Source organism: Paramormyrops kingsleyae, chromosome 9, assembly GCF_048594095.1.
Source record: "Paramormyrops kingsleyae isolate MSU_618 chromosome 9, PKINGS_0.4, whole genome shotgun sequence".
NCBI lineage: Eukaryota > Metazoa > Chordata > Actinopteri > Osteoglossiformes > Mormyridae > Paramormyrops > Paramormyrops kingsleyae.
In genome coordinates this window covers 10,408,830-10,423,496 of record NC_132805.1, presented here as the reverse complement: position 1 = coordinate 10,423,496, position 14,667 = coordinate 10,408,830, and the positions used below count along the sequence as shown (strand labels likewise).

Below are 14,667 nucleotides of genomic sequence, written 5' to 3'. Positions count from 1 at the left end.
GGAGAACGCCACCCCCCCAGCCATCGTCATTGTCATGCTCATAGCATTAAAGCTTCTGCAGCTATCAAGGAAGCTTTGATCTTCCTGCACTTTATAAACACCGTTACGTGGATATGATGAATAATTCTGTGTGTGTTTCACTGTTCTGCACCAGGGAACAGGGCGAGCAACAGGACACAGGAACAAGCATCACGAGCAGTCTGGGAGTCTGACTGAGCTTGTGGGAGCCTTGCATGTGACATAAGCTACACTAACTGATTCGGTCCCATACTATCCTGGCACATGCTAGGCTAACTGCTTTGGTCCCAAACTAACCTGGCACATGCTACGCTAACTACTTCAGTCCCATACTAGCCTGGCACATGCTACACTAACTGCTCCAGTCCCATACTAGCATGGCAGCACATGCTAGGCTAGGCTAACTATTTCAGTCCCATACTAGCCTGGCACATGCTACACTAACTGCTTCAGCAACATACTAACCTGGCACAAGCTACGTTAACCATTTGAGTCCCATACTAGCCTGGCACACGCTACACTAACCACTTCAGTACCTTATTAGCCTGGCACATGCCCGAATTTTGATGCAAGTCGAAACACACCCTTTTTCTGATTTCATTACAATGTGTAATTTCACTTCCATCGTGATGGCTTTCCTCTTCACAAACGGAACACATGCGCTTTTAACAGTGCAAAATGGCGTAGGTAAGTGTACTGGGGGACGCCAACGCCCTCACTCATACACTGCGTTACTGCATATTCTTCCACTGCGCGCAACCAAACTAGTTTGCCCACATAGTCAGTAAGTGCGACACTAACAGCGCAAGCAGTTTTTATGGGAGTGAGCGTCGTAACTCGAGGACCCCTGTATATGTATTTCTGTGTGTATGTGGATTAGATTTATATTACATTGTGGGGAACAAATGTTCCTTACAATGTAATAAAAACCAGTCAACATTATGGGGACCATTTGTCAGGTCCCCACAAAGATATGAGAATGCATTCAAAAAAGTAAAAATGCTAAAAGTCTCATACAGTGTAATCCAGTTTTAACGGACTTCAAGGGACCTGGCAAAGCAGTCCATTATATCCAAAGCCCGTTATATTCAGAGTTGCCGTTTGCCCAGAATACAACTACAGGACACCATTTACTCATGCCACACCCCAGCAGCCACACTTGTGGTATTGATTATTATATTGTACATGTAGTAATCCAGCTTCACCTGAGCAGATGCGTGACTATTAATAATCCCGACTCCGTATCTGCGCTGGATATCACCGGCATGCCACGCGCCTTGTAGGCGGAGCTGCATGTGTGTTATAGCCGAACAAAACTACAGCTGAAAGCGGCCCTGGGGACCAAATTGTTTGTCCGTTATAAGTGAAATTCTGTTATATGTGAGTCCGCTATATCCGATGCTTTTCTGCATGTTCTTAAAGGCGCACAGCCGGGACCAGCGGACCTCGTCCGTTATAGACGATATTCCGTTATAAGCTAGTTCACTATAACGGGATTTTACTGTATTTTGTTTGGTTACTTATGATTAAGGTTAGGGCTGAGTAGGAGTTACGGTCATCATGTTCGGATTAGAGTTTTCCCCATAGAAATGAATGGAGTCCCCACAAAGATATAATTACAAATCTGTATGTGTGTGCGTGTGCACCTGTACATTTTTATGGTGCCATTTCAGAGAATTAATGAACTGGATTTTTACCAATTTTCAGTTCAGGTAATTCTCATACTGGCCATACAGAACTGGATTCCTCATAATTTACTCAGATGCCTCATAAAACCAGTTTACCAAGGAAGATCTGTGAGCCCCCAGGGTGGGGTGGATGGGGTTAGGTTCCTGCTTGGCAAGCCCTCCTCATGCAGCACCACCATCCTCTGGCTATTCAGTTATAAAGGCATACAGCTGTCATCTCTGAGCCACCCGTGTCATTTAACTGGTGCCCTGAGACCCCAGCCGTGCACCCCTGCACCCTCCAATCCCAACCAGGGTAAGCAGATGGTCGATGGACAGAGAAGTCGGTGACGCATAAGAAATTAAGATCCTCAAAAAGTAGGTCCAAAAAAACCAGGGTTTCAAAATCATACTAACTGCTTATCCCAGTATAACAGAACTACACAGCCAAAAAGTAGATTCACGGCACAACAACTTTGTAAACTAGTAAGTCAGACACAACCATCATAACTAGAAAAACAAACCTACTTTATAACTAATAACGGATATCCTGTACGATTTTGTTTAATACTGTGCAGGAAAACGTTGAGGGTGTCCACCAGGAAATTCCTAAAATAAATGTGACACCTTCAGGCAGACAAGACTCTTGGCTGGAGGGTGTAACACTAGCTTGATTCGAAACTGTGAACCTCACGATGACTTGTGGCTATTTCACAGAAGCCTGGTTCCTTCCCAGGCTTCCTCCATCACACTCTCCACTCTCTCCCCCCATAACAGCTGAACAAATTATTTGGGAGATGTATTCATATGTCACCGTCTCTCCTATTTCATTAACATCCACCCCCCACACACACACACATCTCCAAAAACCAGTTCAGGGAGGTCATCACCCTCCTCGGTTTCATGGTCCCGTTCCAAATAATGAACCGGCAATGTAAGAAAGGACCACCCACGGCTCCGTGAGGCATTCACCAATCGAGACGCATTACACCTTCAATGACTTCTTCAATTGACCCCTTCATTGAGTTCCAGAACAGCTGAATCACTAAACTAGCTACATTTTATCATTAAACTAAAAAATGAATGCCTGAGTCAGTCCTGCTGGAAGTAACGCCTCCATCAGCCCTGAGTCTGAGTGTGTATGTGGGCATTTGTGTTTGTGTGTGGAGATACGGTCACATGACACACGGCCGCCCCTACTCTGACATTTGGGTTAATAATGCAGAGCGCCGAAAGATCAGGCAGATCGTAAACTCCGGGAAGCGTCGCAGGTGAGTCCCGGGAGACGGCGGGCCGGTTCACCAAGCGGCCAGGAAGCCAAAGACGGATCACATGCTGTGCCGTGAGAGCGGAAGAGAACAGATGTCTGAAATCACAGCACGTAACAGTATCTGTAGCTGGGCTCAGAGCCCCCAGAAACCTTGCGCCAGGACACACCTCCCCCTGGAGTGCATGCAGAGTCATGGAATCACTCACCCACATAGTCTTCAGTTAACTCACACGGCCTTACAGAGTCACGCACACCCCTGACATACAGAGTCATACACGCCTCTGAAATAAAGTCATACACGCCTCTGACATGCAGAGTCATGCACACCTCTGATATGGAATCATACCTCAGAGATAGTCACGCACGCCTCTGACATACAGTACAGAGTCACGCACACCCCTGACATACAGAGTCATACACGCCTCTGACATACAGTACAGAGTCACGCACACTGCTGACAGAGTCACAAACACTGCTGACATAGAGTCATGCACGCCTCTAACCTGCAGAGTCACGCACACCAATGACATGCAGTCACACACGCCTCTTATATAGTCACACACACCAGTGACATGCAGAGTCACACACGCCACTGACATACAGTCACACACACCAGTGACATGCAGAGTCACACACACCAGTGACATGCAGAGTCACACACACCAGTGACATGCAGAGTCACACACACCAGTGACATACAGAGCCATGCACGCCACTGACATACAGAGTCACACACACAGTGACATGGAGAGTCATACACACCAGTGACATACAGTGTTGCACACGCCTCTGACATGCAGAGTCATGCACACCAGTGACACGCAGAGTCACACTCATGCTCACGTTTGCCATCTCTGGAGGAGCCACTGCTGACAGGCAGCCTCAGTGTCGCCGTATGCGGCCGGGCGGGCAGCCAGCAGCATGGAGAGACGTCACAGCGGGCCATGCCAGACCCCGGGGACTGTCACAAGGGGGCTGCTGACATTTACCCATGATCCAGAAGCAGAAACGGTCAAAGGGGCACGGAGCCCACACCCGCCTTCATGCAACACCGCATCTTAATCTGTTCCTCACAGTCACAAGTTCAAACCCATGAATGCCAGCAACCTAGGGGCTGAGGATGTCCGTGTGCTGCTATGTGATGGGGTCACACACTCCTCTTGACTCATTTCTTGGCATCATGAAAGATTCATCCCTTCATTTCTTGCTCTTCATAAGCTCCCGGTTATCTTTCATCACAGGAAGAGTAACGTTGGCAAATCTCCACCGTCACCCACATCCAGGCATATTCCATAGTGACAGAGGCACTTCTGCCTTCCTAAAACGATCTCTTACAAATGAGGCGATGAGCTTTTCTGTTATTTTTATCTATTCCTGAAGCTCTCATCAGAGTAGCTGTAAAGGCACCTAATCAGTAACACCTGCTGAGCACCAGCGTGTTACAAAGAGCCCAGGAAACAGGAGAGACAGCTGAGCAGATCGATCACGCCGTTTCTTACCCGCTGAGGCCAGCCTATGTGGACGGCTTCTTGCTGCTATGTTACATCCACCTGTCCAGCTTTCTGAAAGCGCCTCTACGTCAACAGGCAACACGTACAAGAGGGTCTAAGCAGCCCGGGGGAGGGGAGGAACATTCCAGGCCGTCCACGCGGCAATCCTCAACTGTCTTCAAAAAAGTGAACAAGCTGCGAGATCTTAAAAACAGCAATTTGGCTCATCCACAGAATTGGCTCGGTCTTAGTGATGCAATGTGGCTAATCAGGGCCTTTCATGCATATTTAGCGGGACATCAGGTAAACGGCCATAAACGATCATTCCTCGGCAAAGGAGGAGATCTGACAGGGAACGATTACGGTCCTGCTGACGGCCTCGGAATACAGGAGCAGCTGGGCACGAGCACGCAATGCCTCCATATCCCCAAACCGGCCAGCAGCCAGTCGGCATTAGCGAGGGGCATTCCAGCCACCAGATGGCATTAACAGATGCAAGATTCCACAAATCAGAATTCTTCATCGTCATCTCACCATATAAGGGTACGTGAGCACAAATGTTTGTGTGTCACGCCCCACACGGCTGCCATGAAATGTCATATATCCAAGGCCACTCTGCAAAGTGTGATGAGGTAAAGGCAAGTTAAAAAAGACAATTTCATAGCCACAGAAAAAAAAAATTTAAGAGACCACTCTATATTTTTAAACAAATCTGCATTTTTAAATCTCGCTTTAATCATGGTTCTGCTGGCAGAAGGTTACGCTGAGCAGCAGGTTGCTTCCAGGTTCAAAATTTCTAATACAGAAGCACACAAGAATATGGTGAAGCAGGAGACACTGGGAGCGACCAGAAACCAGCCAGGTAGGGGGCGGAAGCGAATTAACAGAGATGACCGTTAACTTATCCGACAGTTTCTCATGAATCCTAGGATGACATCAAGTGACCTTCAAAAGGAATGGGAAACATTAAGTGCAGGTGTGAAGTGCACTGCTAGGACAGTTCATATCAGGCTCATAGAAGCAGGACTGAAGTCCCATAAAGCAAGGAAGAAGCCCTTCATTAATGAGAAACAGAGAAGAATCAGGCCACAGTTTGCAAAAATAAAATATATTATTCACAGACGCACACACATAAGTTGAGAAAAGAGTGAAACAAAAAATTGTGCTATGATCTCTTAATTTTTTCAGCAGCTGTACATGTAAAACTAGAAAAGACATCCGTTCAACATTCATACCTCATACATCCGACATATAAACAATAAAATATTTACAGCTGGGCAAAAGTCACATGATTCAGAGAGCTGTACAGAAGAATAATAACTGATTAACAAAGAAATGATACCGTAAATCGATGTAAAATTAGATGATTTAATGGTGTTGATTCCCTGCACAGGGCTGAAGCGTCAGAATGTGAATGTTATGGCATCAGTCCATTCAGCAGGCTGCATTTCTCAGGCAGTCAAGGCACCGTGCTCACAGTCTGCAAGCAGCACGCGAGGAGTCATCATGAAGAGTTATAGCTGGAGACGCTGCGTGGGGGGGGGAGGCACATTGGAGGGGTGATGAGGCATAAGCAAACAGTCCTCGGGAGAGGGGGAACACATACATCCGTCAGTGCAGGATCACAGCCTCTGTGCACACCAATCCCCTCAGTCTCGGCATGTGCATGTGTGCGTGTGTGTCACGTATACATGACATTATGGGGACCGAATGTCCTCACATTTGGTTAAAGTTAAGGCTGGGTAGGGGTTAAGGTTGTCATTGTTGGGATTAAGGTTTTGCCCATAGAAAGAATGAATACAGGTCTGCCTGTGTGTGTGTGTGTGTGTGTGTGTGTGTGTGTGTGTAAGGGAGCTCAGCATAAGCCTTGTTAACAGTTTACTCTTTACCCTGCCTGCGTTCCAGTGCTGTTTGTGCAGTGTGACATTATGGCAGTGATTATGGAGACCCCCTTTAACATGATGGGACTGTTTGATTATGTAATGAGCACTGATGTTTTATAACAGAGGATGTTTTTGACAGAATGGTGGCTGTTTGATTTTGATGTAATGATGTGATGACCTGACAGAGACCTCGACTGATGGAGGTTCTGTTTGGTTAAATGACAGCGGCTCTGATTGTCATGATGGAGACTGTGGGATGATGTGATGGAGGTTCTGTTTGGTTATGTGACAGAGACTGATGATGTGGTGCAGGCTCTGATTGATGACGTGATGGAAGCTCTGGGTGTCACAATGGTGGTTCTACGGATGTGATGGAGACTCTGATGAGCTGTCAAAGTCTCTGTTTGGTGATGTGATGGAGGTTCTGACTGATGATGTGATGGATCCTCCATCTGATAACGTGATGACATCACCAGTGTGACCCATGACAGGCAGCTATGGCGGCACGTGACAGCGGCACTGAACACAAGCGCTGACTGGAGGAGCCTCCAGCATGCCATGGAAGCCCAAGCACTTCGTCAAAGAGTGGGTGTGAGTGTGTGTGTGTGTGTGTGTGTGTCTGTGTGTGTGTGTGTGTCTGTGTGTGTGTCTGTGCGTGTGTGTGTGTGTGCGTGTGTGTCTGTGTGTGTGTGTGTGTGTGTCTGTGTGTGTGTGTGTGCGCACACGCATGCTCTCTATATCCCACATCCCCGCCCTACAGCAAACCCACCCTCCTGGTTGTGCGACAGCAGCCTCAAACAAAACAGGAAGCCAAACTACAGACAAGCACCGCCCAGGCTGATGGACCCTGTGATGATTTCCTGTACAGGACCTGTGGCTGACATTAAACAACCACCACGTATGGAGGAAAGACACCCACAGGCCATTCCTCCACAAACGCTAACCGCCATCTTTGGGCTATATATGACGCTCCAGACGCCCCCACCCATGCTCCATCCTCTCCACATTCCCACCAAACAGGGCCCCCGCCACACAGACGACGTGCTGTGTGTGGGTTCCAGCCCTGTCTGTGAGGTGTCTGCCTCCCACGGACCCCCACCTAAGGGCTGGAGCTGCGTGGTGAAAACCCATGCCGACTCCCGCCCCCCCACAAGCTTGGGAAAGCCTATACCATGGATCTGTGTTATCCAAATAAACAAGTGGAAAATGAATTCACGACACACACACACACACACACACACACACGCCTTGCCAGCTTTCAGACCTCAGGAGAACATGCAGCCTGAAGCGAGGTGAAGATATCTCCTCGGATCAGACTGGAAAAGCCACGGCTCGCGGCCGGGGGGTGTCGATGGTGGGCGTCGCCTGTTTCAGCAAGCGAGAGCACAAAGCCCTAGCATTCAGACCGACGTCTGACGGAGCGGATATCAAAACGCCAAGAGAGACGCTCGCTTTGTGATTGCGGGGCACAGATGGACCCTGATTCCTCGATTTCAGCTCCCAACACAGGAAATGAGATGAAGGAAAAAATGATGCGCTCATATCTCAGACAGGGGGCGCCGTGCGGCTCAGCGGGATAGGACGCCGTGTCTGGGATCGGAAGATCAGCAGAGTAATTTCTCCATTGGGCCCCTGAATAAGGCCTTTAGCCCCCAGCTGCTCCAGGGACTGGCTGGTCCAGCTTTCTCAAATGCACGCTGCTTCCTTCTCAAGATCTCACCAGTCTAAGAGTCACAAACCTGGTGCTCCTCAACTTAGCACGGTACCTAAGCAAACATCTGATCTGTGCAGAGGTCCTGTACCCCTTTACACAGTGCTGGACAGTGTTAATTTTGTTGCCGAAAATTTTTCGTCATAGTTATCGTCAACGACCTTTATTTTCAGACTAAAAAGAGACGATAACTGAATAAAAAATGATTTCGCAACGCCTAAGACAATTTCGTAAATGAATAAAAACGAGATGAAAATGTTTGCCAGAGACGACTTACAATCAGAACTAATGTAGTTCTCATAAGGCTTGGATCAGTTAGAGAATTTCTTGAAGCAAAGGTCCGGAAGATCATAATGTCTAACTATTTAGTGTGATATATACTTAAGTAGCATATTAGTTGTATCAACATCTTCTAAATAAAGGTATGGCTGCATTTCAAAATAAAAGAAAATAAATAAAATGTGAAAATTGTAAATGTTTAAATAAAGTGCTTAACTTAAGCCGTAAAACCCTAATACAGTCGTGTCTATGTCATATATTTTAGTGTTCATGGATATAAGTATTGGTTTTCTATAATAAAAGTAATAAAATTAAAGTCTTGTTTTAATATAAATACATACGAACTTATCACTTTAATCGCTGTTAGAGTAGGATATGGATGGTCTTTTTATTTCGAAAGGATATAAAACTGACATGTTTTTCTCATATTCCTTTTATATTTGTCGGAGTAACAACGCAAACGGAATGACGAGCCGTTTCAGGCGAAAACAGAGCATTTTACTTTTCATTTCAAATGAAACGCGGGGTTGCCAACTTCGGCCAGCAGGCTAGAGTGAGATTTTCAATTCCAGATGTCTGCACATGTTCTTACCTTGTAAATAGTCTGCTTCTGTATTTAACCGTGTAAATACACTTTGGACATAAATAATTTTACGTTTATAATGGTATAATATAGATTTGCCGTAGATTTCCAGCGTGAGTCTGAAAGCGTGAGTGTCATGCCAGATGCTTGAGATTTGGCAGCCATGAAAACGTACATTTTTTGTTTCACCTGATTTGATTTATATAACAAATAACATAACTTTATACAAATAATTATTTATATAAAAAACTTTATACAGTTGTTAAAAAGCAGAAACTTCAACGAACATGTAATCAATAATAAACTATGTCTACAAATATTATTTTTAATATTTCTATTTTAATATTCAGAGAGAGCAGGCCTGGTGGCATTATAGCCTATGCATTTTTTCTTTGAAGTGATTTTAGTTTTGCACTAATGGCACTACTGACAGGTAAACAAACATATGTTTGTGTTTCAAATAAGAGTGAAATCTGTGTCTTTCTGTACTGCACAGTGAGACCTTAACACCATCCCTTAACATTGGCTTCATTTCATCTTGGTGAACATAACGACTTTCTGACATCAAAGGGAAACTTTAAACATTACACTTTAAATTTTAGTCGACTAAATCAACTGTAGTTTTAGTCGACTAATCTTATGATATTTAGTCAACTAAAACTAGACTAAACCTAAAATAATTTAGATGACTAAATTATGACAAACTAAATTTTAGTCAAAAGACTATGACTAAAACTGAATAAAAATTTGCTGTTGAAATTAACACTGGTGCTAGATGGCCTGTGTACTACCTGCCTTCACAGGAGACCCTGCATTAACACACATGCATCCCATAATCCCTCTATTTGAAACAGAAGTAGGCATAACTGACTATCAAAGTGTTATTTGGTCCTTTTAATAGTGGGAAATGACAATTCTGTGTTTAAGTCACTCAGCAGAGGATTAGCGTGGGAACAGAGAGAAAAGCTCTTTGCTACCTGCAGCGCTACATTAAAGAGCCAGCAGCAGGGACGGTTAATATCGCGAGCCGACGGGAGGTGCGGTAAAGAGCCAGCTGCAGGGATGGTTAATATCGCGAGCCGACGGGAGGTGCGGTAAAGAGCCAGCTGCGGGGACGGTTAATATCGCGAGCCGGCGGGAGGTGCGGTAAAGAGCCAGCTGCAGGGATGGTTAATATCGCGAGCCGACGAGAGGTGCGGTAAAGAGCCAGCAGCAGGGATGGTTAATATCGCGAGCCGACGGGAGGTGCGGTAAAGAGCCAGCAGCAGGGATGGTTAATATCGCGAGCCGACGGGAGGTGCGGTAAAGAGCCAGCTGCAGGGACGGTTAATATCGCGAGCCGGCGGGAGGTGCGGTAAAGAGCCAGCTGCAGGGATGGTTAATATCGCGAGCCGGCGGGAGGTGCGGTAAAGAGCCAGCTGCAGGGATGGTTAATATCGCGAGCCGGCGGGAGGTGCGGTAAAGAGCCAGCTGCAGGGATGGTTAATATCGCGAGCTGACGAGAGGTGCGGTAAAGAGCCAGCTGCAGGGATGGTTAATATCGCGAGCCGGCGGGAGGTGCGGTAAAGAGCCAGCTGCAGGGATGGTTAATATCGCGAGCCGGCGGGAGGTGCGGTAAAGAGCCAGCTGCAGGGATGGTTAATATCGCGAGCCGGCGGGAGGTGCGGTAAAGAGCCAGCTGCAGGGATGGTTAATATCGCGAGCGGACGAGAGGTGCGGTAAAGAGCCAGCTGCAGGGATGGTTAATATCGCGAGCCGGCGGGAGGTGCGGTAAAGAGCCAGCTGCAGGGATGGTTAATATCGCGAGCCGGCGGGAGGTGCGGTAAAGAGCCAGCTGCAGGGATGGTTAATATCGCGAGCTGACGAGAGGTGCGGTAAAGAGCCAGCTGCAGAGATGGTTAATATCGCGAGCCGGCGGGAGGTGCGGTAAATTCACAGAGCTGCGTTTGGGCTCATTCCGCAACAAATACCTGAATTAGCAAAGCCCGGCGAGCCTAACCAGGCCGGCTCCAGGGGTTGGGGGCCTGCTCCCTCTTAATGGCTTTGTTTCAGTGGCCCTGCTCCTGTGTTAAAGCCATTAGCTGCCTCTGTCCCATTTCTGTATGGCTTTTTTGCTTTGTGGAAATCTATTTGTGTCTTGGCAATCCCTGCTCGAGGTGACGGGGGATTGGGCTGCGATGCTGCCCCTCACCCCAACCCTCCCTCCACTGAACATTCTATGCATTACACCACACTTACTCAGCAGATGCTTTTTTCCCCCCAAAGTGACATACTTTTTTTCGTGAAAGCAGAATCATCCAGTCTCTGGAGCGTTCGGGCAGTAAATGCTGCTCTCAAGAAGCCTACTGTGAAGCCACTGCAGGCCCCGGGATTCGAACCGGCCACCTTCCCATCACAGACACAGCTTCATGAGCCCCTGAGCCATATCCCGTACGCTCCTCTATAGCCATAATGCTTCCTCAACAGTCCACAAAGACCACTCACTAACATTAGGAGGTGTTGCCGAGAAAACTTGGCCACATAACAGAGGATTGGATTTTGAGACAAAGGGACACGAATGTCTGGACACAAAGTAAAACCCCAACAACAGACTGGCAATTTAACACTTCGAAACAATTGTTTAAACAACACGTTCAACAAATGAATACTGCTTCAGAAAGGAAAACTAATTTCCCCCTGAAAATAAACACCAAAGACTTTTTCTAGTGGATTTTTCTTTCCAGATCTCAGAGGAGTATCTTCAAGAGGATTTGGCCGTCATTAAATTGCCACACAAAAAAAAAAATGACACTTTGAACGTTCCCCCGGGACTCTTATAAATTATTAAAGCGACACACTGACAAGACATTTTTAATGGCCGCAAAGCGGAAGAGCGAGCACTTTTCCGAGGCGCGATTCCTTTGAAGACGACTCTCGATTCTTCACCACTGGGCATGCGGATGTACATAAAGGTTTGTGAGCAAAACAAAGATCGGGCAGCAGAAACTGCCGGCAATGGCGATGCCGGATAGAGAAATCGCACAGAAGCACTAAAGGTCACCGCAGGCCGAACAGCGGTGCTGAGGAACCTTGAGATGCGCACGACAAACCCAGAACCCGGCCTTGTGGGCGGACCTGTTCCAACGGAAAATTCCCGAATTTGTGCAGCATCACCATGACAGGACACAGGAGGGGGCGCGGAGGAGACAGGGGGAGGAGAGAACAGATGGGGGGGGGGACGACACAAGGGCACATAAACATACACACGTAAGGAAAACCGGGCACAGACAGAGCAGCACACAGGTAAATGGCACAGACAGCCCCCCCTCAGCTACGCCCCCCGCCCTGTTCCGTACCTCTTTGACCTCCAGAAGCCTGCCTGGGTACTGGCTGTGAGCGCGCCGTGCCGCCGCCGGGGACTTGTGATGGGTGATGGTGACGATGCCGCTGGGTGCCCCAGCGAGGGGTGTGGCCCGGGAGCCGGCGGGCGAGGCAGACGAGGAGGAGGCCGAGGAGGAGAGCGGGGGGTGCGGGAGCAGGGAGAAGCTGCGGGCACGGCCCGACGGCACCGTGGCCTGGAAGACATGGCACAGGCAGCAGGGGTCAGGGCAGCAGCGGCGCCCCCCGGTGGGCACCGCCCGGTCACTGCGCTCCGCCGACACACACAGCCGCATGGTCTGCCGACAGGAGCTGCGGGACCGCGGGGGGGCGGGAGCAGAGGGGAGTGGGGGCAGCCTGGGCATCCTGTTCCAAGGACTGCAAAGGCCTCCGTGCGTATCAACTTACCGGCGATCTCCTTTCTTGATAATATGGCGTTTTTTCCCCATCCTGCCCCGCCCCCCATTATAGTAGTTACAGTTACTAACCATCAGTTACGATGCCATAAAGCTTCGGAACATATTCACATGGAAAAAAAACTGCTTACAAGTGTAAATAAAGCTGATAAATCACCCTCATGCAATACAGGCCTGCGGCATTGTTGCTAATGCTAGCACTTTAATCATTACACGGGTACAGTTGCAGGGAGGGGGGGGGGAGGCCGCAGGAAGTCTGAGCTCTTCCATCCTGGCTATTAACCCCTCCGGTGCTGCACGCCTGTCAGAACAGCCCTGTCATATTCCCTGAAGAGAAATGGCCCGGTCCTGCCATCTCAAACACTCCTTGGGGGCGGAGCTTTAAGGCCGCCCTGTGACATCATCTCCTGCTCGCTTTCCGACAAAACGGCGGACTGAAATCAGAAGAGCCCCCAGCAAACTCCAGAAAAGTTAGCAGAGAAGGACATCTTTCTCCCCAGACGTGGCCGTCTCAGTTGTCTGGCCATCCTTAAAATTAGCTCCCCGCTTGCCGCGGTACTGACAAAACACGCTCACCTCCGAATGATCTGCAGCCCAGGGTCAAACAAAAAGGGCTCTATTTCAAAAGCAATCTTTCCAAATACCTCAGACATAAAGTTGGAAAACGTCATACATTACAAATAAGAGGGGAGATAGCTGTGTTTTACTGAACGACACCACATAAATAGCCTCTTTAGATCATCTTCCTTGAGCAAGTGTTTTTTCAGTGGAATATCGGAGAAACATGCTTAAGCCTCATCACCACCTTGTGATTCAGTATCATGTTTTAAGGTTGAATGTAGCTCTTCCTCATGAAATAGCACGATGCTGACAGCCTTAGCCCAAACAGACATGCTTCTGATTCTGCCCGATGTTAGCAAAGGCGCTGCCCGGGATCAGACGGGACTCCTCTGTGACAGCGAAGGCCGTTCTCTGCCTTCCCTTAGACTTGCAGATGTCATCTAAGACTCACTCCAAGATCTGAGAAGAACCTGGCCCAGTAAGAGGCTCAGCTCAAGACACTGAATTATTGATGACTGAACAAAGCCATCAATTACGGCACGAAAAAAAATGTCTCGCCGATATGAACAGACACAAAAAGCACAATCAGATTAAGCTGTAATTACACAGAATTGCTGCAGGTCCAGTGACCCCCACTAGGCGGAAATGCCTACGGACTCATCTGCCTCTCCTGGTGCTTCCATGTGGCTTTGGTTGGTGGGGGGGTGGGAAGGGGGGGCTCTCTCCAGGAGCTGAGATACACAGATGCAGCAGTAACACTTGGATTAATCTAATCACTCTAACTTACTAACCGAAGAAAAGACCACAGGAAAAACCAAACCAGGCGCCTCATTTGTGGCTCAGGATCGATCCTCAATTCTGAACGGTAACAGAGGTTGGGCTGATTGGGCACTAAGTTGTAGGGGCTCAGCGAATCAAAACACAGAGAGACATTACTAACCTTCCGTTCAAAGACGAGGATATATAAAGGATTTATAATTAGGGATTTGAGTTACTCATGGGCGACAGCAAGGCAGCGCAGGGGAAAGCACACTCTGCAATCATGGCTTTGGAAGCAGGCCCTACGTTACTCAGAATGAGGCTGCAGATCGAATCAGAGACAAACTACTGGGGGGGGGGGGGGGGACCTTTGGTGCCTGCAGTAAACTAGAAGATTAACGAAGCACTGTGGGTCCCCGGGACAGCCGGACACAAATTAAAACCCAAAGTGAGAGGACCAGCCTCCAGGTCTAAATGTATCCACCCACAGGTAGGAAGCTTCGGGAGACAGATCTGGGGAAGGTGCAATGTTTAGTGTCAGAGGTCCTCGCTAAACCACCCACCTTGGCCCCATATGACGATGCGCAGATGATCAAGCAAGCAGAAGCCGTTCATAGTTCTTGGGCAGAATATGAACCGCGAAGCTTGAAAACCATAAGGCATCTAGCTCTGT

The 14,667-nt window shown here is 48.1% G+C and overlaps 1 protein-coding gene across 5 annotated transcripts in view; it reads right to left on the bottom strand.

Annotated features, from left to right (window-relative positions):
• The window catches only part of osbpl10b (oxysterol binding protein-like 10b), an 84,877-nt gene that overhangs the window by 46,009 nt on the left and 24,201 nt on the right, over positions 1–14,667 (bottom strand). For 2 of the 5 annotated variants that reach the window (XM_023839035.2, XM_023839036.2), the window contains exons 4-5: positions 12,237–12,455; positions 4,980–5,060 (exon numbers count right to left, since the gene is read on the bottom strand). The exons of 1 other annotated variant lie outside the window; for it this stretch is intronic. In XM_023839035.2, the coding sequence (XP_023694803.1) occupies positions 4,980–5,060; positions 12,237–12,455 (300 nt within the window). The remainder of the gene's footprint in view (positions 1–4,979; positions 5,061–12,236; positions 12,456–14,667) is intronic. 2 more of the 5 variants (XM_023839037.2, XM_072716311.1) reach the window with 1 other exon arrangement.